Genomic DNA, 25,852 nt, shown 5'->3' on the forward strand with positions numbered 1-25,852 from the left:
TCTTGACATTTTCCACATTGACTGACCTTCATGTCTTTAATAAATGATGGACTGTCATTTCTCTTTGCTTATTTGAGCTGTTCTTGCCATAATATGGACTTGGCCTTTTACCAAATAGGGCTATATTCTGTATACCACCCCTACCTTGTCACAACACAACTGATTGGCTCAAACGCATTAAGAAGGAAAGAAATTCCACAAATTAACTTTTAACAAGGCACACCTGTTAATTGAAATGCATTCCAGGTGACTACCTCATGAAGCTGGTTGAGAGGATGCCAATGGTGTGCAAAGCTGTCATCAATGCAAGGGTGGCTACTTTGAAGAATCTCAAATATAAAATATATTTTGATTTGTTTAACACTTTTTTGGTTACTACATGATTCCATATGTGTTATTTCATAGTTTTGATGTCTTCACTATTATTCTACAGCGTAGAAAATAGTAAAAAATAAATAAAAACCCTTGAATGAGTAGGTGTGTCCAAACTTTTTGACTGGTTCTGTACATTTCAAAGTAAGTATTCAAATATGCTTTATTTGAAAAGACAAGTAGTTGAATATTGGAATGCATTTGGAAATACACTTGGAAACTATTGGCATGTATTTGAAAATACACAAATGCATTGACTCAAATACACTCCCATGCATTGAATCTAGGTATTTGAAATAGTATTTGAAATAAGTTATTTTTATAGGAAATTGTGTGTGTGTGTGTGTGTGTGTGTGTGTGTGTGTGTGTGTGTGTGTGTGTGTGTGTGTGTGTGTGTGTGTGGTGTAACTTTACATAGAAAGTTTGTAGTTTCCCAGCACCCACTGCTGTTCCAAGGAAACCCTATCTATCTGTCTCCTCCCCCTTATGTCTCTCTCAGAATACAGTACATTCTAGTTTTATTTTCCTATCTAAGATTTCTTTCTAAGTTAATATTTAAGTATAAATGCTACTCAACATTTGTTCTCTCTCTAGCTCTCACACACACTCACTCACACACACACAAGAATGCCACTCAAAAGTGTTGCCACCCCTTTGTACACACACACACATACACACAGAGAGAGAGAGTAAAAAAAACACAGAGAGAGAGTAAAGAGAGAGACAGAGAGATGTCATGTGCAGTCGTGTCCCAACTGTAAAGCCGGAGGTATCTGAGTTCTCTCACGCTCTCCCTCATAATTTTTGCTTTCTTCCCTGGGACGGGACACGTGCAACTCTAATTTATGTCAGTATTCTCTGATCGAGCGAAGATGGTGTCTTCGTTCCAGATTATGTGGATGTTCAAGGATGGGGTCATTCTGTTCTGTACACCGTTCCTGCTCCTCCCGCTGCCTCTACTGATCGGAACCACGGTATGCACCAAATTTCTGGAACGGACTTATTCCAGGGGTCCCTATCTCCTCTTCACACCATCTAGGCCTAGTCTTTCTGCTTTCTGCACCAAGAGTATGCTATCTGTATAATGATTTAAAATATTTCAATAAGAACCTACTAGTATTCTATCGTCTTGTTAGATATTTCATGAATTATTCATTTGTACACCTGACGCATGGTGATTTTGACTTAAACATTTATTCCTTTAGACCTCCCCCACACACGCACGCATGCACAGACACACAAACACACACGCATGCACACACACACAGATGTATTATGTTCATTTATTTTTCAGAAGAGAGCACTTATTCTGCCAATTCAGAAAATGGAAATTCCTACAAATGTTCAGAGGGTAACAGGGTCAGGACCTGGTGTGACAAGGGGGTGACACATTCCTTCAGCTTGCGCCAGGGGTGAACTTGGCGCAGAGCTCTCGTGTTGTCTTTAACCCTTTGTTGTCCTCTTAAGATAGAACTGCCCCGCTAAGCAGCCTGGTCTCAAAGACTACACGTAATATAGTAAAAGGAAATCCGTGACAACTCAAATTAGTGTGATATGTTAAATTTGGTATGGTTACATAAGACAGAAGGTTATAGCCATGGGAAGTAGGGGTGCTGAAGTAATAAGGATTCTAAAACTGTATAATTACTCTTGTCTGAACACTGATTGAATTTGCGCAGCACATACACTACCAAAAAAGTTTGGGGTCATTAAAATTGTTCCTTGTCTTTGAAAGAAAAGCATTTTTTTGGTCCATTAAAATAACATCAAATTGATCAGAAATACAGTGTAGACATTGTTAATGTTGTAAATGACTATTGTCGCTGGAAACGGCAGATTTTTTATGGAATATCTACATAGGCGTGCAGAGGCCCATTATCAGCAACCATCACTCCTGTGTTCCAATGGCACGTTGTGTTAGCTAATCCAAGTTTATCATTTTAAAAGGCTAATTGATCATTAGAAAACCATTTTGCGATGATGTTAGCACAGCTGAAAACTGTTGTGCTGATTAAAGAAGCAATAAAACTGGCCTTCTTTAGACTAGTTGAGTATCTGGAGCATCAGCATTTGTGGGTTCGATTACAGGCTCCAAATGGCCAGAAACAACGCTGTGTACCACTCCCTTCACAGAACAGCGCAAACTGTCTCTAACCAGAATAGAAAGAGGAGTGGGAGACCCTGGTGCACATCTGAGCAAGACAACAAGTACATTAGAGTGTCTAGTTTGAGAAACAGACACCTCACAAGTCCTCAACTGGCAGCTTCATTAAATAGTACCCACAAAACACCAGTCTCAACGTCAACAATGAAGAGGCAACTCTGGGATGTTGGCCTTCTTGTAAGAGTTCCTCTGTCCAGTGTCTGTTCTTTTTCCCTTCTTAATCTTTTCTTTTTATTGGCCAGTCTGAGATATGGCTTTTTCTTTGCAACTCTGCCTAGAAGGCCAGCATTCCGGAGTCGCCTCTTCACTGTTGACTTTGAGACTGGCGTTTTGCAGGTACTATTTAATGAAGCTGCCAGTTGAGGACTTGTGAGGCGTCTGTTTCTCAAACTAGACACTCTAATGTACTTGTCCTCTTGCTCAGTTGTGCACCGGGGCCTCCCACTCCTGGCATAGAAGAGGGAGGAAACATTTCCTCGTCACACCATAGGGTGTTGAAGTTCAAGTTTACATTACTTGAGCTCGACGAATTCACATCGCAGATCAATGTTTATACAATGGCACCACCAGACACAGAGAACATTATGTGTTCATGTGCTTCAGTTATTTTGTGTGTGTTTGTGTCCTTTTGACCTAAAGAATATTTGGGTTCTCTGTACTCTATATGGCTCTAAATAAAAGTATTGTAACTGTGTGTGTTGCAGGAGGCAAAATGTGCCTATGTAATAGCTCTGATGGCAGTGTACTGGTGTACTGAGGTATTGCCACTAGCGGTGACTGCTCTCCTGCCCACTGTCCTTTTCCCTCTGTTTGGCATCATGGAGTCCAAGCAGGTACACTTCCCTCACACACACAAGCGTGCACACATACAAAGACAATCTCTCACGTACGTGCGTAAAGATGTAGGATCTTAATTTGAGCACCCTGCTGCAGGAGAACTTTCCTGCAATGGAAAGGAAATGTAAAACTTGTAGCGTATTTGAGGTTTAAAAAGGCTTTTGAAGTTTGTAATTTCCACTTTGACTTGATTTTCCCTTACCGAAAATGTACACTACATTTGCTGCTATAACAGCTTCCACTCTTCTGGGAAGGCTTTCCACTAGATGTTGGAACATTACTGCGGGAACTTACTTCCATTAAGCCACAAGAGCATTAGTAAGGTTGGGCACTGATGTTGAGCGATTTGGCCTGGCTCGCAGTCGGCATTCCAATCCATCCCAAGGTGTTCGATGGGGTTGAAGTCAGGGCTCTGTGCAGGCCAGTCAAGTTCTTCCACACCTATCTCGCCGAGTGGCGCAGCGGTCTAAGGCACTGCATCTCAGTGCTAGAGGCGTCACTACAGACCCTGGTTTGATTCAAGGCTGTACCACAACCGGCTGTGATTGGGAGTCCCATAAGGTGGTGCACAATTTGCCCAGCGTCGTCCGGGTTAGGGTTTGGCCGTGGTAGGCCGTCATTGTAAATAAGAATTTGTTCTTAACTGACTTGCCTAGTTAAATAAATAATCGATTAAAAAAATTATGGACGGGGGCATTGTCATGTGGAAACAGGAAAGGGCCTTCCCCAAACTGTTGCCACGAATTTGGAAGCACAGTATCCTCTAGAATGTCAATGTATGCTGTAGCATTAAGACTTCTCTTCACTGGAACAAAGGGGCCTAGCCCGAACCATGAAAAACAGCCCCAGACTATTATTCCTCCACCAAATTTTACAGTTGGCTCTATGCATTGGGGCAGGTAGCATTTTCCTGGCATCCGCCAAACCCAGATTTGTCCGTCAGACTGCCAGATGGTGAGGCGGATTCATCACTCCAGAGAACGCGTGTCCACTGCTCCAGTGTCCAATGGCAGTGAGCTTTACACCACTCCAGCCGACGCTTGGCATTGCACGTGGTGATCTTACGCTTCTATGCGGCTGCTTGGCCATGGAAACCCATTTCATGAAGCTCCCAATGAACAGTTCTTGTGCTGATGTTGCTTCCAGAGGCAGTTTGGAACTCGGTAGTGAGTGTTGCAACTGAGGAGAGACGATTTTTACACGCTTCAGCACTCGGCGGACCCAGCTGAGCCGTTGTTGCTCCTAGGCATTTCCACTTCACAATAACAGCACTTACAGTTGACCGGGGCAGCTCTAGCAGGGCAGAAATTTGACGAACTGACTTGTTTGAAAGGTGTTATCCTATCACGGCACCATGTTGAAAGTCACTGAGCTCTGCCGTAAATCCATTCTACTGCCAATATTTGTCTATGGAGATTGCATGGCTGTGTGCTCAATTTTATACACCTGTTAGCAAAGGGTGTGGCTGAAATAGCCAAATCCACTAATTTGAAGGGGTGTCCACATACTTGTGTATATATTGTATCAACCCCTACAAAAATGTCCATTAATTATAATCCACATAATAATAGACATTTCCTGTTGAGAGATTATTTTCCTGCTGTAGCAAACTAGCTCAAAGTAAGATCCTACATCTGTATCAGGTGTGTATGCAGTACCTGAAGGACACCAACATGCTGTTTGTAGGCGGTCTGATGGTGGCTGTTGCCGTGGAGTCATGGAACCTTCACAAGCGCATCGCTCTCAGGGTTCTACTTGTTGTGGGGGTGCGGCCTGCTCTGTGAGTAGCTAATCACAGGTGTCTATCTTTATCAGTTTTTCAGGTATCAAATCAGGATTGTCTGCAAAATTCAAGACCATGTAAACCCACTGAGCTAAAGCCTAGCATTCCTTCCTCCTTCTCCACTTCCTCTTTTCTCTTTCTGTTCCCCTTTCGCTGTCCACGCCAGTCTGATGCTAGGGTTCATGGGTGTGACAGCGTTCCTGTCCATGTGGATCAGTAACACAGCCACCACAGCTATGATGGTCCCCATTGTCCAGGCTGTCCTGGAGCAGCTCAACAGCCCACAGAGTGGGGAGAACCCCTTGCCCATCCCCCAGAGCCAGGAGAATGGTATGACTCCCGAGGAAAAACTGGAGAACAGTTCAAACCCACAGGACAAACTTATCATCCAGGACAATCACATTCCACTGAAGAAACCAGCCACAGAGGATAAAGTGGACTCCCCAGACAAGCCAGGTCACCAGGACAACTCTCTGACTGATGGGAAGCCAGGTGAGGGGCACTGGGCTGGGGGCAGAGGTCAGAGCAGGGGGCTAGGTGAGACTGGAGTACTGCCTTCTCACCAACACACCATAATACAGTTACATGTACATGGCGATTTCAGACAAAAATAAACTTAGGCTGTATGTCTACAGGCAACAGGCACACTATAGCCTGCCTAGCTAACAACTTTGGCTGTGACCTCTTGGTTGTCCTGATTCCCAAACTTCTCTAATATATAGTGGTATTGTCTCCCCCTCCCTCTCTGTATAAAGTGGTAATGTCCATGGTCTTGAAGGAGGGGACTGCAGCAGAGGAGCAGGTTGGGGAGGAAGAGGAGGAGAAGGAGAGGATGAAAATGTGTAAAGGCTTGATGTTGTGTGTGTGTTATGCTGCCAGCATCGGAGGCACTGCCACTCTCACTGGTACCGGACCCAACCTCGTCCTCACAGGGCAGATGAGCCAGTATGTAACACACACACACGCACGCACACACGCACACACGCATGGCGTATGTACCTCTCACAGACACACACCTCGCAAATATTAGTGTATATCCCATATATATGAATATAGATATGGGAGTCTGAACATATCGTGTTGATCAACTGACATTTAACATTTTTGAGAAGTGAAGTTCTTAACAGAAACCCACTGTCAGACTCTTCCCTCAGAACGGTGACGTGGTTAACTTTGCCTCGTGGTTCGCCTTTGCCTTCCCCACAATGCTGCTAATGCTGACGCTGGCCTGGCTCTGGCTCCAACTCGTCTTCATCGGCTTCGAGTGAGTGACCTGGCCAGAGCATCACAGTGCATTATTTTAACTCTACTCTCTCCTCTCTCTCAGTTCAACCATGACATGATATTTGTAAAGGTTTGCATAGGCTAAATAGGGGCAATGTCTCTCTCACTCACTCTGCTTCTTAAATAATCTCTCTCTCTCACTCAGTCTGTCTTTCTCTCACCCCCTTCTCTTTTGCTCCCCCACTCATTTCTCTTGTCCCTTTCTCCCACTCTTCCTCTCTAGTCTGAAGCGTACGTGGGGCTGTGGTGCTGTGCAGTCAGCGAAAGAACATGCAGCGTATGATTTGATCCGTGAGGAGCATCGTCGTCTGGGGCCAGTGTCCTATGGAGAGTTGAGTGTCCTGGGGCTGTTCATTCTGCTGGTGGTGCTGTGGTTCACACGAAGCCCAGGCTTCATCAACGGATGGGCAACCCACATCTTCAACACAAAGGCAGAGTATGTAACACACACCACACAGTGAAATACTGTACACACCATATATATACACTCAACCACACAGGCTCACACACAAAACACTAGCAGGTGGAAATATACAGACACATGCACAGTAACACAAGCTTGATCTGAAGGATAGGCTACCTGAGTTGTCTTTAGACCCAGAACCTTCTGTTAGAACAAGTGTCAGGTCATGGGGAACTGGAGAAAACAAACACAAACGGACAAAACCTGTCGTTCACAGAGTAAACCGTCTGTGTTACATCAATAAACATGTTCTGAACTTTGACACACAGAAACACAAACTTGTGCACGTACACACGCTCTGACCAGCACACACAAAGACTTGCATAGGCACATGCACACACAGAGTCTGGGAAACATGATCTCACTAAAGTGAATGAGAGAGAAAGCACACTTCTTTATGACAAACAGATCGATGGGCAGGAGAGGCACACACTGTGTTCTCTTTTATCTGGTCATGTGACCTCCCTATCACAGAGGGCATATGTGACGTCTGTCAATCTATGAATGGGCACATCACCATGGAAACAGGTGTTGATTATAACAGAATCCTGGATCAAACTGGGGCTAAGGTCATCAAACATGCTCTGTCCATTACGTCAATCCACTCTTTATTTGTATTTGTAGTTATTAAGGATCCCCATTACCTGCTGTCAAGGTAGCAGCTACTCTTCCTGGGGTCCAGCAACATTAAGGCAGTAATATATACAATTACAAATATTACATGACATTACATTTCATAGCACTTTCACAACACATTACGTGTGTGCCCTCAGGCCACTGCTGTACTCTACTACCACATATCTACAATACAAAATATATGTGTACGAGTGTGTAAAGTGTGCGTGTTGTGGATATGTACATGTGGATATGCATGAGTGTGTCTGTGCCTGTGTGTCTCTTTACAGTCCCCGCTGTTCCATAAGGTGTATTTGTATCTTTTTTTAAATCTGATTGTACTGCTTGCATCAGTTACCTGATGTGGAATAGAGCTCCATGTAGCCATGGCTCTATGCAGTACTGTGCGCCTCCCATAGTCTGTTCTGGGGATTGTGAAGAGACCTCTGATGGCAGGTCTTGTGGGGTATGCATGGGTGTCTGAGCGGTGTGCTAGTACTTTAAACAGACAGCTCGCTGCATTCAGCATGTCAATACTTCTTACAAAAACAAGTAGTGATGAAGTCATTCTCTCCTCCACTTTGAGCCATGCCGGATTGACATGGATATTATTAATGTTAGCTCTCTGTATACAGTTGAAGTCGGAAATGTACATACACCTGAGCCAAATACATTTAAACTCAGTTTTTCACAATTCCTGACATTTCATCCATCTAGTAAAAGTTCCCTGTCTTAGGTCAGTAAAGATCACCACCTTATTTTAAGAATGTGAAATGTCAGAATAATAGTGGAGAGAATGATATGTTTCAGCTTATATTTCTTTCATCACATACCCAGTGGGTCGGAAGTTTACATACAATGGTAGCATTGTCATTAAATTGTTTAACTTTGGTCAAACATTTCAAGTAGCCTTCCACAAGCTTCCCACAATAAGTTGGGTGAATTTTGGCCCATTCCCACTGACAGATGTAGTGTAACTGAGTCAGGTTTGTAGGCCACCTTGCTCGCAAATGCTTTTTCAGTTCTGCACACAAATTTCCTATAGGATTGAGGTCAGGGCTTTGTGATGGCCACTCTAATACCTTGACTTTGTTGTCCTTAAGCCATTTTGCCACAACTTTGGAAGTATGCTTGGGGTCATTGTCCATTTGCAAGTCCCATTTGCGACCAAGCTTTAACTTCCTGACTGATGTCTTGAGATGTCGCTTCAATATATCCACATAATTTCCCTCCTCATGATGCCATCTATTTTGTAAAGTGCACCAGCCCCTCCTGCAGCAAAGCACCCCCACAACATGATGCTGCCACCCTCGTGCTTTACGGTTGGGATGGTGTTCTTCAGCTTGCAAGCCTCCCCTTTTTCCTCCAAACATAATGATGTTCATTATGGCCAAACAGTTATATTTTTGTTTCATCAGACCAGAGGACGTTTCTCCAAAATGTACGATCTTTGTCCCCATGTGCAGTTGCAAACTGTAGTCTGGCTTTTTTATGGCGGTTTTTAAGCAGTGGCTTCTTCCTTGCTGAGCGGCCTTTCAGGTTATGTCGATATAGGACTTGTTTTACTCTGGATATAGATGCTGTTGTACCTGTTTCCTCCAGCATCTTCACAAGGTCCTTTGCTGTTGTTCTGGGATTCAGTTGCACTTTTCACACCAAAGTACGTTCATCTCCAGGAGACAGAACGCGTCTCCTTCCTGAGCGGTATGATGGCTACGTGATCCCATGGTGTTTATACTTGCGTACTATTGTTTGTATAGATGAAGGTGGTACCTTCAGGCCTTTGGAAATTGCTCCCAAGGATGAACCAGACTTGTGGAGGTCTACAATTGTTTTTCTGAGGTCTTGGCTGATTTCTTTTGATTTTCCCATGATGTCAAGCAAAGAGGCACTGAGTTTGAAGGTAGGCCTTGAAATACATCCACAGGTACACCTCCAATTAACTCAAATGATGTAAATTATCCTATCAGAATCTTCTAAAGCCATGACATCATTTTCTGGAATTTTCCAAGTTGTTTAAAGGCACAGTCAACTTAGGATATGTAAACTTCTGACCCACTGGAATTGTGATACAGTGAATTTTAGGTGAAATAATCTGTCTGTAAGAAATGACTTGTGTCATGCACAAAGTAAATGTAATAACCAACTTGTCAAAACTATAGTTTGTTAACAAGAAATTTGTGGAGTGGTTGAAAAACGAGTTTTAATGACTCCAACCTAAGTGTATGTAAACTTCTGACTTCAACTGTACATTTAAGGTCCTGTTTGGAGCCAATTGTTAAGTCCTTCATCACATTGTCATTGGGTTATAATTAGTTAGTGTTCAGAAAAGGATTGGAAGGCCTCTCCCCGGCCTCCCTCTGCTGCACCTCTCCCTAACTCCTAATCCATGTATACCCCTACCCTAATCCCCTGCTGCCTCCTAACCCCACACAGTCTAACCCCCTAAAATATCCTATAGGATTCAAATAGAAAAATCCTATTACAATCCAATAGCAAATCTTATCAGATTCTGGAAGCTATCCTGTAGGATAGAATCTTATAGGAGTCCAATAGGACTGGTTCCAAAATCTGATAGGATTGTTCTATTGGATTCTTATACTGAAATCCTATAGGATCCTATAAAATACAATTCTATCAGCCTAAATCTCCCAGACACTTGAATTACAGCCACTTGTCACCTAGCCTAGGGATTATAAAAGTGCCTATTAAAATCTTATAGGTGACCAATAGGACTGGTTCCAAAATATGATTTTTCTATTAGTCATACTGCAAATTAACTTGCAGCCTTGAATCCCTGGTAATGGCTCACATCAACACCATAATCCCAGAAACCCTAGACCCACTCCAATTTGCATACCGCCCAAACAGATCCACAGATGATGCTATCTTTATTGCACTCCACACTGCCCTTTCCCACCTGGACAAAAGGAACACTTATGTGAGAATGCTATTCATTGGCTACAGCTCAGCGTTCAACACCATAGTACCCTCAAAGCTCATCACTAAGCTAAGGATCCTGGGACTAAACACCTCCCTCTGCAACTGGATCGTGGACTTCCTGACGGGCCACCCCCAGGTGGTGAGGGTAGGTAGCAACAAATCTGCCACGCTGATCCTCAACACTGGAGCCCCCCAGGGGTGCATGCTCAGTCCTCTCCTGTACTCCCTGTTCACCCACGACTGCATGGCCAGGCACGACTCCAACACCATTGTTAAGTTTGCAGACGACACAACAGTGGTAGGCCTGATCACCGACAACGACGAGACAGCCTATAGGGAGGAGGTCAGAGACCTGGCCGGGTGGTGCCAGAATAACAACCTATCCCTCAACGTAACCAAGACTAAGGAGATGATTCTGGACTACAGGAAAAGGAGGACCGAGCACGCCCCCATTCTCATCGATGGGGCTGTAGTGGAGCAAGTTGAGAGCTTCAAGTTCCTTGGTGTCCACATCAACAACAAACTAGAATGGTCCAAACACACCAAGACAGTCGTGAGGGCACGACAAAGCCTATTCCCCCTCAGGAAACTAAAAAGATTTGGCATGGGTCCTGAGATCCTCAAAAGGTTCTACAGCTGCAACATCGAGAGCATCCGGACTGGTTGCATCACTGCCTGGTACACCTGTTGTATTCGGCGCACGTGACAAATAAACTTTGATTTGATATTGTGGTGGTGTGTTGAATAGGTTGAGAACCTGGGTCATTCTACCAATTACCAGCCTTTTGAGAAGTGTAACGTGGTCAATTTTCTATTTTTTTCCACCTAATTTTAACATTCTGTCATAAAGAGCACATGTTCAACTTCATAAAAAACAAGTTTTCCCATCTCAAGAGGATTTGTTTTTGTAAATTACTATAGTAAGTGCTTATTAAGTGCCAAATAAAGTAAAAGGATTGACTATAGCAAGGTTTATTATTTCTTCTTAAATCAGCCATAAATCCCCTTGTTACAGGGAGAATGAAAGCTTCCCACTGGGCACACACTGGTTGAGTCAATGTTCTTTCCACATAATTTCAATGAAATTACATTGACCCAACGTGGAATAGACATTGAATTGATGTCTGTGGCCAGTGGGCTGTTGTGTGCAAACAGAGAGTTTCAATTGAATGCAAGCTTCACATTTATTGATATTATTTTGTGCCTGCCTATCTATGGGTAACAGGGTTGATGTGTTATGCTCAAGCCGCTCAGTTGTTCACCAAAAAACACCAGAAAATTGCCAAAAAGAGTAGAACCAGCTTTCCTGCTTTTGACTGATGATTTCACTATTAGATGTTCAATGTTTCTTCAAAAAATATATTTAAAAGGGAATTGTTTTACCATATTAAAACGAGAGTTCAGTTCACGTAACATGGTTGACAAAATGAGGGACAAATGCAAATGAATCACTAATCACATAGAATAAATTATGATCTTCAAAAATGACTGTCAAAGAAACAAAATAACTAGGGCTTTACAATGATGGTGAAACTTGGAGACATTTGGGGATTAAGTGGGTTAAAATCTTCCTAGAAGTGACACAGGGTTGACGGAGGGACATGTCAAAATGCTGAATTTGGGCACTTTAGATCGAAGTGCCCGGAGCTGAGTTTCTACTAAGCTAACATATGGGAAATGGAGCCGACGGATAGGGCTGCCGTGCTCTTAGGAAACTTTGTAGTATTTCATTTTTATGTTTTATTTCTTACATTATTAGCTCAGGAAATGTTTGTGTTATTACATACAGCTGGGAAGAACTTTTGAATATCAGAGCGGTGGTAACTCACCAGCATTACCAGCATTAGGACCAGGAATACGACTTTCCCGAACCGGATCCTTTGTTCCCCAGGGCAATTGAACTGATTCCAGAGGCTGTTCCAAAACACAGCCGAAGGAAAATAGGTACTCAGAGGGGACTTTTAGTCCGACTCAGTAGGCGCGCACACCACCCACCGCTTCCGAGTATATTACTCGCTAATGTTCAGTCTGTGGATAATAGAGTTGACGAGCTCAGGGCAAGGATATCCTTCCAGAGAGACATCAAGGATTGTAACATACTCTGTTTCACGGAAACATGGCTCTCTCAGGATATACTGTGTCCGTTCAGCCAGTTCGGTTCTCAGTTCTTCACGCAGACAGGAAAATATCTCTCCGGGAAGAAGAAGGACGGGGGTGTATGTTTCATGATTAACTACTCATGGTGTGATTGTGATAACATACAGGAACTCAGTCCTTTTTTTCACCCAAGAGAATTCTCTTCGGTTACAGTCACAGCCATGTATATTCCCCCTCAAGCCGATACTACGACGGCCCTCAAGGAACTACACTGGACTTTGTGCAAACTGGAAACCACATATCCTGAGGCTGCATTTATTGTAGCTGGGGATTTTAACAAAGCAAATTTGAGAAAAAATGTTACCGAAGTTCTATCAACAGATTGACTGTAGTACTCGCGCTGCTAAAACACTCGACCACTGCTACTCCAACTTCCGGTATGCCTACAAGGCCCTCCCCCATCCTCCCTTTGGCAAATCTGATCACGACTCTATTTTGCTCCTCCCTTCCTATAGGCAGAAACGTAAACAGGAAGTACCCGTGCTAAGGACTATTCAATGCTGGTCTGATCAATCGGAAACCACGCTTCAAGATTGTTTTGATCACGCGGACTGGGATATGTTTTGGGTAGCCTCCATGGAACAACATAGACAAATACACTGATATGGTGACTGAGTTTATCAGGAAGTGTATAGGAGATGTTATACACATTGTGACTATTAAAACCTACCCTAACCAGAAACCGTGGACAGATGGCAGCATTCGTGCAAAACTGAAAGCGCGATCCATGACATTTAGCCATGGCAAGGTGACTGGGAATATGGCAGAATACAAACAGTGTAGTTATTTCCTCCGTAAGGCAATCAAACAGGAAAAACATCAGTATAGAGACAAAGTGGAGTCGCAATTCAACGGCTCATACACGAGACGTATGTGGACTACATAGAGAGAACCAGCCATGTGGCAGGCACTAACGTCTTGCTTCTGGATAAGAACCATTCCTTCTTCGCCCACTTTGAGGATAACACAGTGCCACCGACGTGGCCCGCTACCAAGGACTGTGGGCTCTCCTTCTCTGTGGCCGACGTGAGTAAAACGTTTAAGCATGTTAACCCTCACAAGGTTTCCGGCAAAGACGGCATCCCTAGCCGCGTTCCTCAGAGCATACGCAGACCAGCTGGCTGGAGTGTTTACGGACATATTCAATCTCTCCCTATCCCAGTCTGTTGTCCCCCCCCATGCTTCAAGATGACCATCATTTTTCCTGTACCCAAGAAAGCAAAATTAACTGAACTAAATGACTATCGCCCCGTAGCACTCACTTCTGTCATCATGAAGTGCTTTGAGAGACTAGTCAAGGATCATATCACCTCTACCTTACTTGACACCCTAGACCCACTTCAATTTGCTTACCGCCCCAATAGATCCACAGACGATGCATCACCATCGCACTGCACACTGCCCTATCCCATCTGAACAAGAGGAATACCTATGTAAGAATGCTGTTCATAGCTCAGAATTCAACACCATAGTACCCTCCAAGCTCTTAAGCTTGAGGCCCTGGGTCTGAAACCCGCTCTGTGCGACTGGGTCCTGGACTTCTTGACGGGCCGCCCCTAGGTGGTGAAGGTAGGAAACAACACCTCCACTTTGCTGATCCTCAACACTGGGGCCCCACAAGGGTGCATGCTCAGCCCCCTCTATACTCCCTGTTCACCCATGACTGCGTGTCCACGCACGCCTCCAACTCAATCATCAAGTTTGCAGATGACACAACAGTAGTAGGCCTGATTACCAACAATGACGAGACAGCCTACAGGGAGGAGGTGAGGGCCCTGTGAATGTGGTGCCAGGAAAATAGCCTCTCACCCAACGTCAACAAAACAAAGGAGCTGATCGTGGACTTCAGGAAACAGCAGAGGGAGCCCCCCCCTATCCATATCGACGGGACCGCAGTGGAGGAGATGGAAAGCTTCAAGTTCCTTGGCGTACAGATCACTGACAAACTGAAATGATCCACCCACACAGACAGTGTGGTGAAGAAGGTGCAACAGCGCCTCTTCAACCTCAGGAGGCTGAAGAAATTTGGCTTGGCACCTAAAACCCTCACAAACTTTTACAGATGCACAATTGAGAGCATCTTGTCGGGCTGTATCACCTACTGGTACGGCAACTGCACCACCCACAACTGCAGGGCTCTCCAGAGGGTGGTGCGGTCTGCCCAACGCATCACCGGGGGCAAACTACCTGCCCTTCAGGACACCTACAGCACCCGATGTCATAGGAAGGCCAAAAAGATAATCAAGGACAACAACCACCTGAGCCACTGCCTGTTCACCCCGCTATCATTCAGAAGGCGAGGTCAGTACAGGTGCATCAAAACTGGGACCGAGAGACTGAAAAATAGCTTCTATCTCAAGGCCATCTCAAGTCTGTTAAATAGCCATCACTAGCACATTAAAGGCTGCTGCCCTATATACATAGACTTGAAATCACTGGCCACTTTAATAATTGAAACACTAGTCACTTCAATAATGTTTACATATTTTGCATTACTCATATGTATTTACTGTATTCTTTATTATTTGTATTTTTTCTTCAAGCTTTACAGAATGTACATCAATGTAAGTACAAAGATTTTACCATATCCCAACCACCCTCCTTCCCTCCCTCCATACAACACATCCACCCAACCCCCTAGTCCCTTCCCTACCTCTCCGCCCTACCTCAGTCCACCCACCTCGATTCCCTCCCTCCCATCCCATACCCTCCCTCAATTCTGTCCTCGAAAACAAAAAATTCTACAGAGATATCACACCAAATAGACCTTCAAGAATACAGGGGGATGGGAATATACAAACAACTCAATACAGATTCAATATACAAAAACATAAATAAATGATCAGTAAACCTTGGACAAACTTGCTTGGACTGGATCTAATCAAATCAAACTGTATTAGTCACACACGTCGAATACAACAGGTGTAGACCTTACAGTGAAATGTTTACTTACGAGCCCCTAACCAACAATGCAGTTTAAAAAATATTTTGATATGAATAAGAGATAAAAAAAACAGCATTATAGCATTATATTGATGATTGTACCTATTATGTAATGACTTCTGGTAATGCCTACTGGGAAACCTTAAAGCATGTCATCAGAGGGGAGCCTCTGCAAGCCATTAAAATATGATATAAATGGTTGCCATTTTCTAACAAATGTCTCATTGGAACCCATAAGAGAATACTTAATTTTCTCAAGCTTTAGGAAGAACATTACATCGTTGAGCCATTGAGAAGTAGAGGGGGGCTGAGCAGACTTCCACTGGAGAATAATTCTATGTCAAGCTAATAAGGATGTAAAAGCAACAATATCGGCATGTTTGGGGTCCAAGGAGAACAAGTCTTCTGGAATGCCAAAAATAGCTTTCAAGGGACAAGGCTGCATGCAGGTTAATTTCAATTTCACTCTATCCATCTCCTCATCCAACCACTCCTGTGTAAATTCAACACCCATTTCCCGTTCCCAAGCAGATTTCATTTTGTTGGTGGAGTGTTTGTCCAATGACAAAATACACAAATAGATCTGAGAAATTACTGCTTTCTGTCGAGGTAATAGAGTCAATATGCCATCCCAGGGTTGGTAAGGGGGTGGAGCGGGGAAGCCAGAAAACTGGGAGGAGACACAATGCCTAATTTGAAGGTAATGGAAAAAGTTAGATGGAGAGAGAGTATTTAGAGGCCAGGTTGGGAAAACTATAAAAAATTAGAAGGACTTATTACCTTTCCTTGTCCAGTAAGAGAAAGCATTATCTATTAGAGAAGCGGGGAATAAGTGATTCTTATCAATAGGACCCATAGTAGATGCAGCAGAGAATTTAAAATGTTATCGAAACTTGTACCAAATCTTAAGTGGGGAAAGCACTATAGGATTCCGAGTATAGCAAGAGGGGGATGTTGGGAAAGAAGAGCAGAGTAAAGCAGGAAGAGAAGCAGAAATACAAGAATGTGCCTCTAGGTGGCACCATGGGGTATCTGGAGCATGTAACCAGAATGGCAATTTCTGAAAGTTAGTATAAAAAGTTGGGTAGTGCCAGCCCTCCACTAAACTTGCAGCTCTGAATTAAAGATTTACTGACTCTGGGTACCTTTCCTCCCCACATAAATGTGGCAACAGCCTAATTGATTGACTTTAAAAAAACATTTTGGTAAAAACAATGGGACAGATTGAAATAGATAAAGGAATTTGTGTAAACTGTTCATTTTTACAATCTCCTTCCTATAAGTGATAGTGATAAGCTACCCCATCTCTGAAAATCAGTTTTCATTTGCGCAAGAGGAGCAAAGTTTGCAGAAAAAAGAGCATGTAATGAACGAGTTACGTTCACGCCAAGGTATTTGAAACCAGAGCGGCTAAGCTGAAATGGCAAGTCTGTCTGCTGGAGCTGTAGCGCTGCTGGATTGATTGAGAAGCACTCACTTTTCTGGAGATTCAGCTTGTAACCAGAGAAGGAGCCAAAGTTTACCAGTATGGAAAGGATAGAATTTAAACAGGTTACAGAGTTATTTACATAGAGTAACAAATCATCTGCATATAATGATAACCAATGTTCAACTCCTTCCCGCGTTACACCTTGGAAAGCGGAGTATGCCCGTAAAGCTACTGAAAGGGTCTCAATGGCGCCGGCAAATAATAAAGGGGACAGTGGGCAGCCTTGGCGTGTCCCACGTTCCAGGGCAAAATAATCAGAACGAGTGTCATTGGTACAGACACTGGGGAGATGTATGCAAGTGACAGATCCATGAGCTAAATTTGTCCCCAAATCCAAAAAAATTTAAGGACAGCAAATAGGTACTCCCAGTCAATTCTGTTGAATGCCTTCTCTGCGTCTAGGGAGGTTACCACCTCAGGGGAGTTGGAGAATTGTTTAGAATAAATCCTATTAAACAGCGTCCGAATGTAAAAAAAAAAAGAATATCTGTCCTTTATAAAGCTGGTTTGTTCCTGCGATGTGAGTCCTGGTAAGACTACTTCCAGACGCCCCGCTATCACCTTCGCCAGCACCTTTACATCCACATTAAGGAGACTTAGGAGGAGAGAGAGCGACCGAGCGCAGCGAGGCAGCCCCAATGATTTTTTTGGGGGGCACACGGGACAATCGGTGGAGCTGAGGTCGAACCAGAGCCAGTCGGGATGACATTGGGAGGTAGAGCGAGGGCTATGAGACAGAGACTGTGACGGGGTTAATGGGAAAATTAGGAGAGAGAGAGATGAGAGAGCTGCTAGTGTGGTGCATAAAGTACGGCATTCGCCCTAATGAGCGTGTCGTGGGTATGATGTCACCTGAGGCAGCTCTCCATACTCGTCCTGAGGTGCGTGCTGGTTGTCTGGTAAAGACTGTGCCTGCGCCCAGAAACAGGCCTCCTCCATGTCTTCCCAGCCCTGCACATCCTGTACCTACGCCCAGAACCAAGCCTCCTGCATGTCTTCCTATCCTGGTCAAGCCCGTGCCTCCTCCACGGACCAGTACTCCAGTGGGTCTCTCTATCCTGTTCAAGCCCGTGCCTCCTCCACGGACCAGTACTCCAGTGGGTCTCTCTATCCTGGTCAAGCCCGTGTCTCCTCCACGGACCAGTCCTCCAGTGGATCTCCCTATCCTGGTCAAGCCCGTGTCTCCTCCACGGACCGGTCCTCCAGTGGGTCTCTCCACCCTGGTCTCTCCTGTGCCACCTCCTCAAGCCAGGCCTCCGTTATGTCTCCCCAGCCTGGTGAATCCTGAGTCGGAGCTGCCCGCCAGTCAACAGTCGTCGGAGCTGCCCGCCAGTCAACAGTCGTCGGAGCTGCCCGCCAGTCAACAGTCGTCCGGAGCTGCCCGCCCAGTCAACAGTCGTCGGAGCTGCCCGCCAGTCAACAGTCGTCGGAGCTGCCCGCCAGTCAACAGTCGTCAGAGCTGCCCGCCAGTCAACAGTCGTCAGAGCTGCCCGCCAGTCAACAGTCGCCAGAGAGGTCGGACTGCCCTGAACTGCCGGAGTGGCCGGACTGCCCTGAACTGCCGGAGTGGCCGGACTGCCCTGAACTGCCGGAGTGGCCGGACTGCCCTGAACTGCCGGAGTGGCCGGACTGCCCTGAACTGCCGGAGTGGCCGGACTGCCCTGAACTGCCGGAGTGGCCGGACTGCCCGGTTCTGCCAGAGGTGCCCGCCTGCCCTGATCTGCCAGGGTGCCCGGCCTGTCAGGATCAGCCCGAGTGGTCCTCCTGCCCTCCCGGTCCAGCCCGAGTGGTCCTCCTGCCCTCCGGTCCAGCCCGAGTGGTCCTCCTGCCCTCCGGTCCAGCCCGAGTGGCCCGCATGCCTTCCGGCCCAGCCCGAGTGGCCCGCATGCCTTCCGGCCCAGCCCGAGTGGCCCGCATGCCTTCCGGCCCAGCCCGAGTGGCCCGCATGCCTTCCGGCCCAGCCCGAGTGGCCCGCATGCCTTCCGGCCCAGCCCGAGGGGCCCGCATGCCTTCCGGCCCGGCCCGAGGGGCCCGCATGCCTTCCGGCCCAGCCGAGGGGCCCGCATGCCTTCCGGCCCAGCCCGAGGGGCCCGCATGCCTTCCGGCCCAGCCCGAGTGGTCCGCATGCCTTCCGGCCCGGCCCGAGGGGCCCGCATGCTCTCCGGCCCGGCCCGAGGGGCCCTCCTGTTCCCCGGCCCGGCCCGAGGGGCCCTCCTGTCCTCCGGCCCGGCTCGGGGGGTCCGTCTGCCTGGTGCAGCTATCGGCTCCACCAAAGTGGGCGACGCCGAGGGTGGAGCAGGGTCCACGTCCTGCACCGGAGCCACCTCCAGGATAGGTGGGTTGGGGAGGGAGGGTGTAGCACAGTGCCGTCGGTGACGGCAGCCACCCTCCCTTCCCTCCCTTATTGTTTAGGTGTTCCTTTTTGTTGGGGATTTTTTTGTGTTTTCCTTTTTTTAGGTGCATCCCGGGGTCTGCACCTTGAGGGGGTACTGTCACGTCCTGACCAGTAGAGGGTGTAGTTGAGTCAGGACGTGGCAGAAGGGAGTAAGTGTTTTATTGTTTCATTTAATTTTGGCCGTGTGACTTCCAATCAAGCACAGCTGTAGAGGGTTGTGGTTGATTGGGAGTCACACATAAGTTGCCTACGTTTCCGTTGTGTGGTGTGGGTAATTGTTCTTGTCATTGTGATAGTACCTGACAGGACTGTGTTGGCTGTTTTGGGCCTAAATTAAGAACAGGAAGTGAAGGAGAAGCGCTATTGAAGCCTGTGTTAGGATAGGTGGCAACGACACTTGTTCAAGTGATGCGTTATACATATATAAAAGTAAAGGGGCTAACTTGGTATAGAATTTCTTAAGTTGGAAACCCATCAGGCCCTGGAGCCTTGCTGCTCTGCATTGACTTGTTAGACTGAATAACTTCTTCAAGGTTGAGAGGAGAATCAAGGTCATCTGCAGTTTCAGCCTCAACTGTGGGAGTCTCCAGTTCACCCAAAAATGTAGTCATATTGGCAGCATCTGATGGAAATTCAGATGTATACACGGAGGAATAGAAAGATTTGAAGGTGTCATTGATCCCCATAGGGTCAGAAATCAAGCTATGAGAGGAATCTTTCATTTGGGGAATCGGACGGGTAGCAACACTGCGTTTTAATTGGTGTGCGAGCAGACAACTTGCCCTGTCGCAATGTTCATAGTAGGTACCATGTGAATGCAATAGTAACCGTTCTGCATCTTTAGTGGACAAGAGATTGAATTCAGATTGTAAGTTCAAGCGTTGCTTATATAGCTCTGGAGATGGCGTCAGGGCATATTGATGGTGTAAGTCAAGGATGGCTTGAGTTCTTCTAGTTTAGGTTTCCAAGTTTTGTTTAAATGAGAAGAGTAAGAAATAATGTATCCTCTAAGATAGGCCTTAAGTGATTCCCATAAGAAAGAATGAGAGGTTGAGCTTGTCTGATTTATAAAAAAAGAAAAGATCAATAGAAGTGGAGATAACGTTACAGAAGTCTGCATCAGACAGGAGAAGAGAGGAGTACGAGTTTGTCCTGATAGGACTATGTCGAGGGCTAAAGGTCCATGAATATCTGTCAGAAATTACAATGGTTAAATATTCAGAAGAATTTACATTTGGAAGTAACTTATGATCAATAAAGAAATAGTCAATACGAGAAAAAGAATGGTGTACATGTGAAAAGAAAGAATACTCTCTTGCCTGGGGTTTCTGAAATCTCCAGGGATCTGTACACCCATTCTGAACTATAAAACCTGAGAAGGACTTTGACATAGCAGAAGGAGACATAGTTCTGTGGTTGGAGTGGTCTAAAGCCGGGCTAATAACACAATTCAGATCCCCGCCAAATATCAAAAGATGGGTGTTCAGAGACGGGATTTTCCCCAGCAACCCATTGGCAAATTCAACATCATCAAAATTGGGAGCATATACATTGACCAATACTACAGGTGTGTGCCAAATGGTGCCAGTTATGATTAAATATCTCCCATGACTGTCTGAAATAACATTAGTAATCTGGCTTTGGTGTTAAAGTCTTAATGGAAAACCTGACTAAACCTGGAGTTTTGTAGCCTTGTTTAATGGGTAAATGGGTCTCTTGTAAAACATACCACATCTGCTTTTAGCTTTTTCATATGAGAGAATACCCTAGACCTCTTGACAGGATTGTTCATTGCCGTAGTATTCCAAGATACGAACTTTATAAGATTAGGCCTACCTATAGTACTACTATTAGTGTTGTTAGCCATCTAAAATATTGAAATGAAAAAGGTGTGAAAACAGACCAAGCATTTGCAAAGATAACGGAGAAAACTGATGAAAAAAGCAAAGCAAAAAAAATAGGACCAAAAAAGGCGCAGCTTCGGTGCATATAAACAGAAAACCTTCCTATCCTAACGCAGAGGCTCCATAGCACCAGCAGTGAAATACATTCGAAAAGGCATTCACAAAACGGTAAAGACGAAAAGAAAGAAAAAAAAACAACAAAGGAAAGAAAGCTCGGAAAAAGCTTGGAATTGTAGCAATGCATTACTATGCTAGCCATCTAGCCAAATAAAAAGGACCTCCCAAATGTGTAGTTTAAATGACAACCACACAAGACGGTATTAGTCATTTTTATCAGTTCAATAACGTTAGTGTTCAATGTGCAGACGAGCAGGGAAGCGGAGTGAGAATTCCACTTTCTTCTGATGAAGTGTACGTTTCACATCGAGGAATTTTGCTATTTTCTTGGCGACATTCGAGCTGAGGTCAAGAAAGATGAACACCTTGCGTCCGCAGAAGTGTAGCTGGTCTCTGCCCTGCCTCTGGGGGATGCGCTCCTTGTCACAGTAGTTGTGAAAACTGACAATAAACACTCTAGGCTTGGAGTTGTCGTCTCCGCCCACTGGGGAGGGGACAATGCGGTGGGCTCTATCCAGCTTCGTGGGTGATGGATCGATGGCCGGACCCAGCACATCCGTGAAGAATTCTGACATGAACTTAACTGAGTCGCCTCCTTCACATTTCTCTGGTATACCAACAACACAAAGATTGCAACGGCGAGAACGGGATTCCAGGTCATCGGTTTTGTCAATCAGCTTTTGGTTTTCGGAGCTCAGACGAGCGACCGTTTTCTCAAGTGCTACTATGCGGTCACTGTAGTCACACAGGTCATGTTCAAAGCCGTCAATTTGGTGACCTTGTTCATCCGCAGCGGCTCAGACACCAACTAGGACGGAGGAGAAGCGGGCCAGAGCAGCATCGATGGCAGTTTTGAGCTGAGTGGCAATGGTAGCTGTAATTTCCGAGACCAGAACCGTACGGAGGTTCTGAAGATCTGTGGGGAGTGGGACCGCATGAGGCTCTGTAACAGTTGGACTGGAGTTGGCGCCATTACCATTCACGTTTGCCATCGCGGTTGAAACGTTAGTTACAGGTCTTCTGCTCCTCAGGTCGTGTGACATTTGAATAAAAAAGGTAACTTACGAACTCACCAATGAAATATGATAATAAGAAACTGGAATGCAAAGTTCAAATTTGGAAAACTTAACTAATGCGTAGGAACCTCTTCCACGAGCTTCTTCTCTATACACATGCGAAACCAAAACTGTGTATATACTGTATTCTATCCTATTCTACTGTATCTTAGTCTATGCCACTCTGACATTGCTCGTCCAAATATCTATATATTCTTAACTCCATTCCTTTACTTTAGATTGTGTGTATTGTTAGATATTACTTGTTAGATATTACTGCACTGTTTCAGCTAGAAACACAAGCATTTTTCTACACCAGCAATAACATCTGCTAAACACGTGTATGTGACAAATAAAATGTGATTTGAAATTCTGTACAATGACGGAAATATGACTAAAACATTGAAAGCCTCATAAGGAAATAAATCCTGTACCCTCAGCTCTTTCATTCACACAGTAAAGGATACAACTGTTAGAATAGCTCATGTTAGGAAACCGGAGATTCTCTGCAGAGCCACAAACTATAATTTAATGGGTTTAAAATATTGAGGTTAATTAAGAAAACAGTTATAATAGGATACTGATTGGGGTGACACAAAATCCTACTATAGGGTTGCCAATAGGAAAAAAAGAAGTCCAATGGCATTCCAATATGATTCTGATAGAGGTGACACAAAATCCTATAGGATCCAATAGGATTACTTTTGATTTCCAATAGGAAAAAAGTAGTCCAACGGGATTCCAATAGGATTCTGATAGAGGTGAAACAAAATATTATAGGATTGTGAGAATCCTACAGGATTCCGATGGAAAAATCACAAATCCTATAGGATTGTTTTACTAGGGCCTTACCTTCCAACCATCCAACCTCTCCAGGTTTGTGACTGATGCCACAGTAGCAGTGTTTATTGCCGTGCTGCTGTTCGTCTTGCCCTCTGAGCCCCCCCGGTACCTCTGCTTCTGGAGAACACAGAGCTTTGACACAGGTGAAACACACACACATGCACACACATGCACACACACACTGTAGACATTACTTGACATGTGTGTGCCTCTCTCCCTCTCAGAGCCCCCTCGCGGCCCCACCCCTGCCCTGCTGACCTGGCAGGTGACCCAGAGGAAGATGCCCTGGAGCATTGTACTGCTGCTAGGAGGAGGCTTCGCTCTGGCTAAGGGCAGCGAGGTGTGTTTGTGTGTGTAACCTTGAGTGCGTATGTGCATGCGTGCGTGCTTGCGTGCGTGCGTGCATGAGTCTGTGCATATGTACAAGCTTGAATGTGTGTGTATCCATCCAGGTGTCTGGTCTGTCGCGGTGGCTGGGTGATCAGATGATACCTCTCTGCTCTATCCCTCCCTGGGCCATCGCAGTCATTCTCTGTCTCCTCACCGCCATCTTCACTGAGTGTGCCAGCAACGTGGCTACCGCTACACTCTTCCTGCCCATCCTAGCCTCCATGGTACACCCACCCACACTCAACCAACCACACACACACTTCTCTCTCTCCTCCTCTCGCTCGCTCGCTCACACACACACACTCGATTGCTCTCTCATTCTGGGATCAAGTTTCCTTTTCATAAAATTGGATTGTACTGAATAGAGCTGGTCAATAGGGGATCTGAGCCAGGCCTACTACTGAAGAGTCTCTCAGAGAGCGAAAGAGAGAATGTACGAATGAAAGAGATAAGCAAATAGCAAGAGAAGACAGAGGGAAAGAGCTGAATGAGTGAAAAAGTCAACTCAGAGAGAGAGAGCGAGAGATACAGAGAGAAAACAAGACAGGTTATTTACACTAATAGGTCACATTAGAGGCCAGACATTGAGACTGTAGCAGCACTGTGTGTAGAGCTCTCAGCTCTGTTCATTCAGTGACGAGAATCTTTGATAACTGAGCCAACACAGAGCCACACACACTTTCATTCATCCTATTCACATCCACATTGCAGGATAGTAGGCTACTAATTGTGCGTGTACTCATATGTGTGCATGTATGTGCTTGCGCACATACGTACATACGTATGTGCTGGCTAATATGTGTGTGTTCTATTGCAGTCCCAGTCCATAGGAGTGAACCCACTGTATGTGATGGTACCCTGTACCCTCAGTGCCTCCTTTGCCTTCATGCTGCCTGTCGCCACGCCTCCTAACGCCATCGTGTTCTCTTATGGATACCTGAAGGTGACGGATATGGTGAGAGCCCCACTTTTGACCTCTGCTTCTATAGGTACCTACTATACAGTAGGAAGTATGAATAATAAGTTAATGTACTGTATGTTGGCATATATTTCACCCTACCACCCCACCCCAAATCTAAACCCCCTCCTCGCACCGTATTCTTCATCCACCATCCCCTCAACCTACCACCACCTCAGCTTTAACCCCTCTCTCTCCTCTAGGCTAAGACAGGTATAGTGATGAACATCCTTGGGATCCTGTGTATCACTCTGGCCATTAACAGCTGGGGTAGAGCCATTTTCAACCTGGACACCTTCCCCTCCTGGGCTAACACCACTACAAGAGGATGAGGGGGGGGATGACCCCCCCAAAACACCATCATATGCCCCTGTACTGCAATACCACTGCTACCGATGCCAAAAAGGGGATGAGGGAGGAGGAGGAACGGGGAGTGTTATCAGGAGACCACTGACAACCCTCACTGGTGCAACAGAGGGCTGGCCATGGGAACACTGGTTTACTGCTTTATTATCAGCGTATTTTATACTTATTTTGTACAGATAATATTATTATATTATATGGTAATGAGGGAGCCATGGAGAACTCGGATGATAAATAACTTGTAAAAGCTGTAATACTGTATATAACTTATATTTGTATTAATGGCAATATTGCGATATCAATTGATATTATATAAATATATTATATTACATAAAATTACAGTGCCTTTGGAAAGTATTCAGAACCCTTGACTTTTTCCACATTTTGTTATTACAGCCTTATTCCTCATCGATCTACCCACAATAACCCATAATGACAAAGCAAAATCAGGCTCAGAAAATTTATTTAATTTATTAATTTATTAAAACTAAAAACGAAGATATCACATTTACATAAGTATTCAAACCCTTTACTCAGTACTTTGTTGAAGCACCTTTGGCAGCGATTACAGCCTCGAGTCTTCTTGGGTATGACGCTAAAAGCTTGGCACATCTGTATTTGGGGAGTTTCTCCCATTCTTCTCTGCAGATCCTCTTAAGCTCTGTCAGGTTGGATGGGGAGCGTTGCAGCACAGCTATTTTCAGGTCTCTCCAGAGATGTTCGATCGGGTTTAAGTCCGAGCTCTGGCTGGGCCACTCAAGGACATTCAGAGACTTG

The 25,852-nt window shown here is 45.2% G+C and overlaps 1 protein-coding gene across 1 annotated transcript; it reads left to right on the forward strand.

Moving 5' to 3' along the window:
- The first annotated feature begins 802 nt into the window (after positions 1 to 802).
- On the forward strand, positions 803 to 25,546 carry LOC106567901 (solute carrier family 13 member 5). Its single transcript, XM_014137773.2, has 12 exons — positions 803 to 1,346; positions 3,241 to 3,369; positions 5,017 to 5,153; positions 5,323 to 5,648; positions 5,912 to 6,101; positions 6,298 to 6,420; positions 6,664 to 6,876; positions 23,398 to 23,507; positions 23,589 to 23,704; positions 23,817 to 23,978; positions 24,572 to 24,709; positions 24,916 to 25,546. Exons 1-12 carry the CDS (start codon positions 1,218 to 1,220, stop codon positions 25,042 to 25,044), a joined length of 1,902 nt encoding a protein of 633 aa, XP_013993248.1. The 5' UTR covers positions 803 to 1,217; the 3' UTR covers positions 25,045 to 25,546.
- The last annotated feature ends 306 nt before the right edge of the window (positions 25,547 to 25,852 follow it).

Source organism: Salmo salar, chromosome ssa13 (genome assembly GCF_905237065.1).
Source record: "Salmo salar chromosome ssa13, Ssal_v3.1, whole genome shotgun sequence".
Classification (NCBI taxonomy): domain Eukaryota; kingdom Metazoa; phylum Chordata; class Actinopteri; order Salmoniformes; family Salmonidae; genus Salmo; species Salmo salar.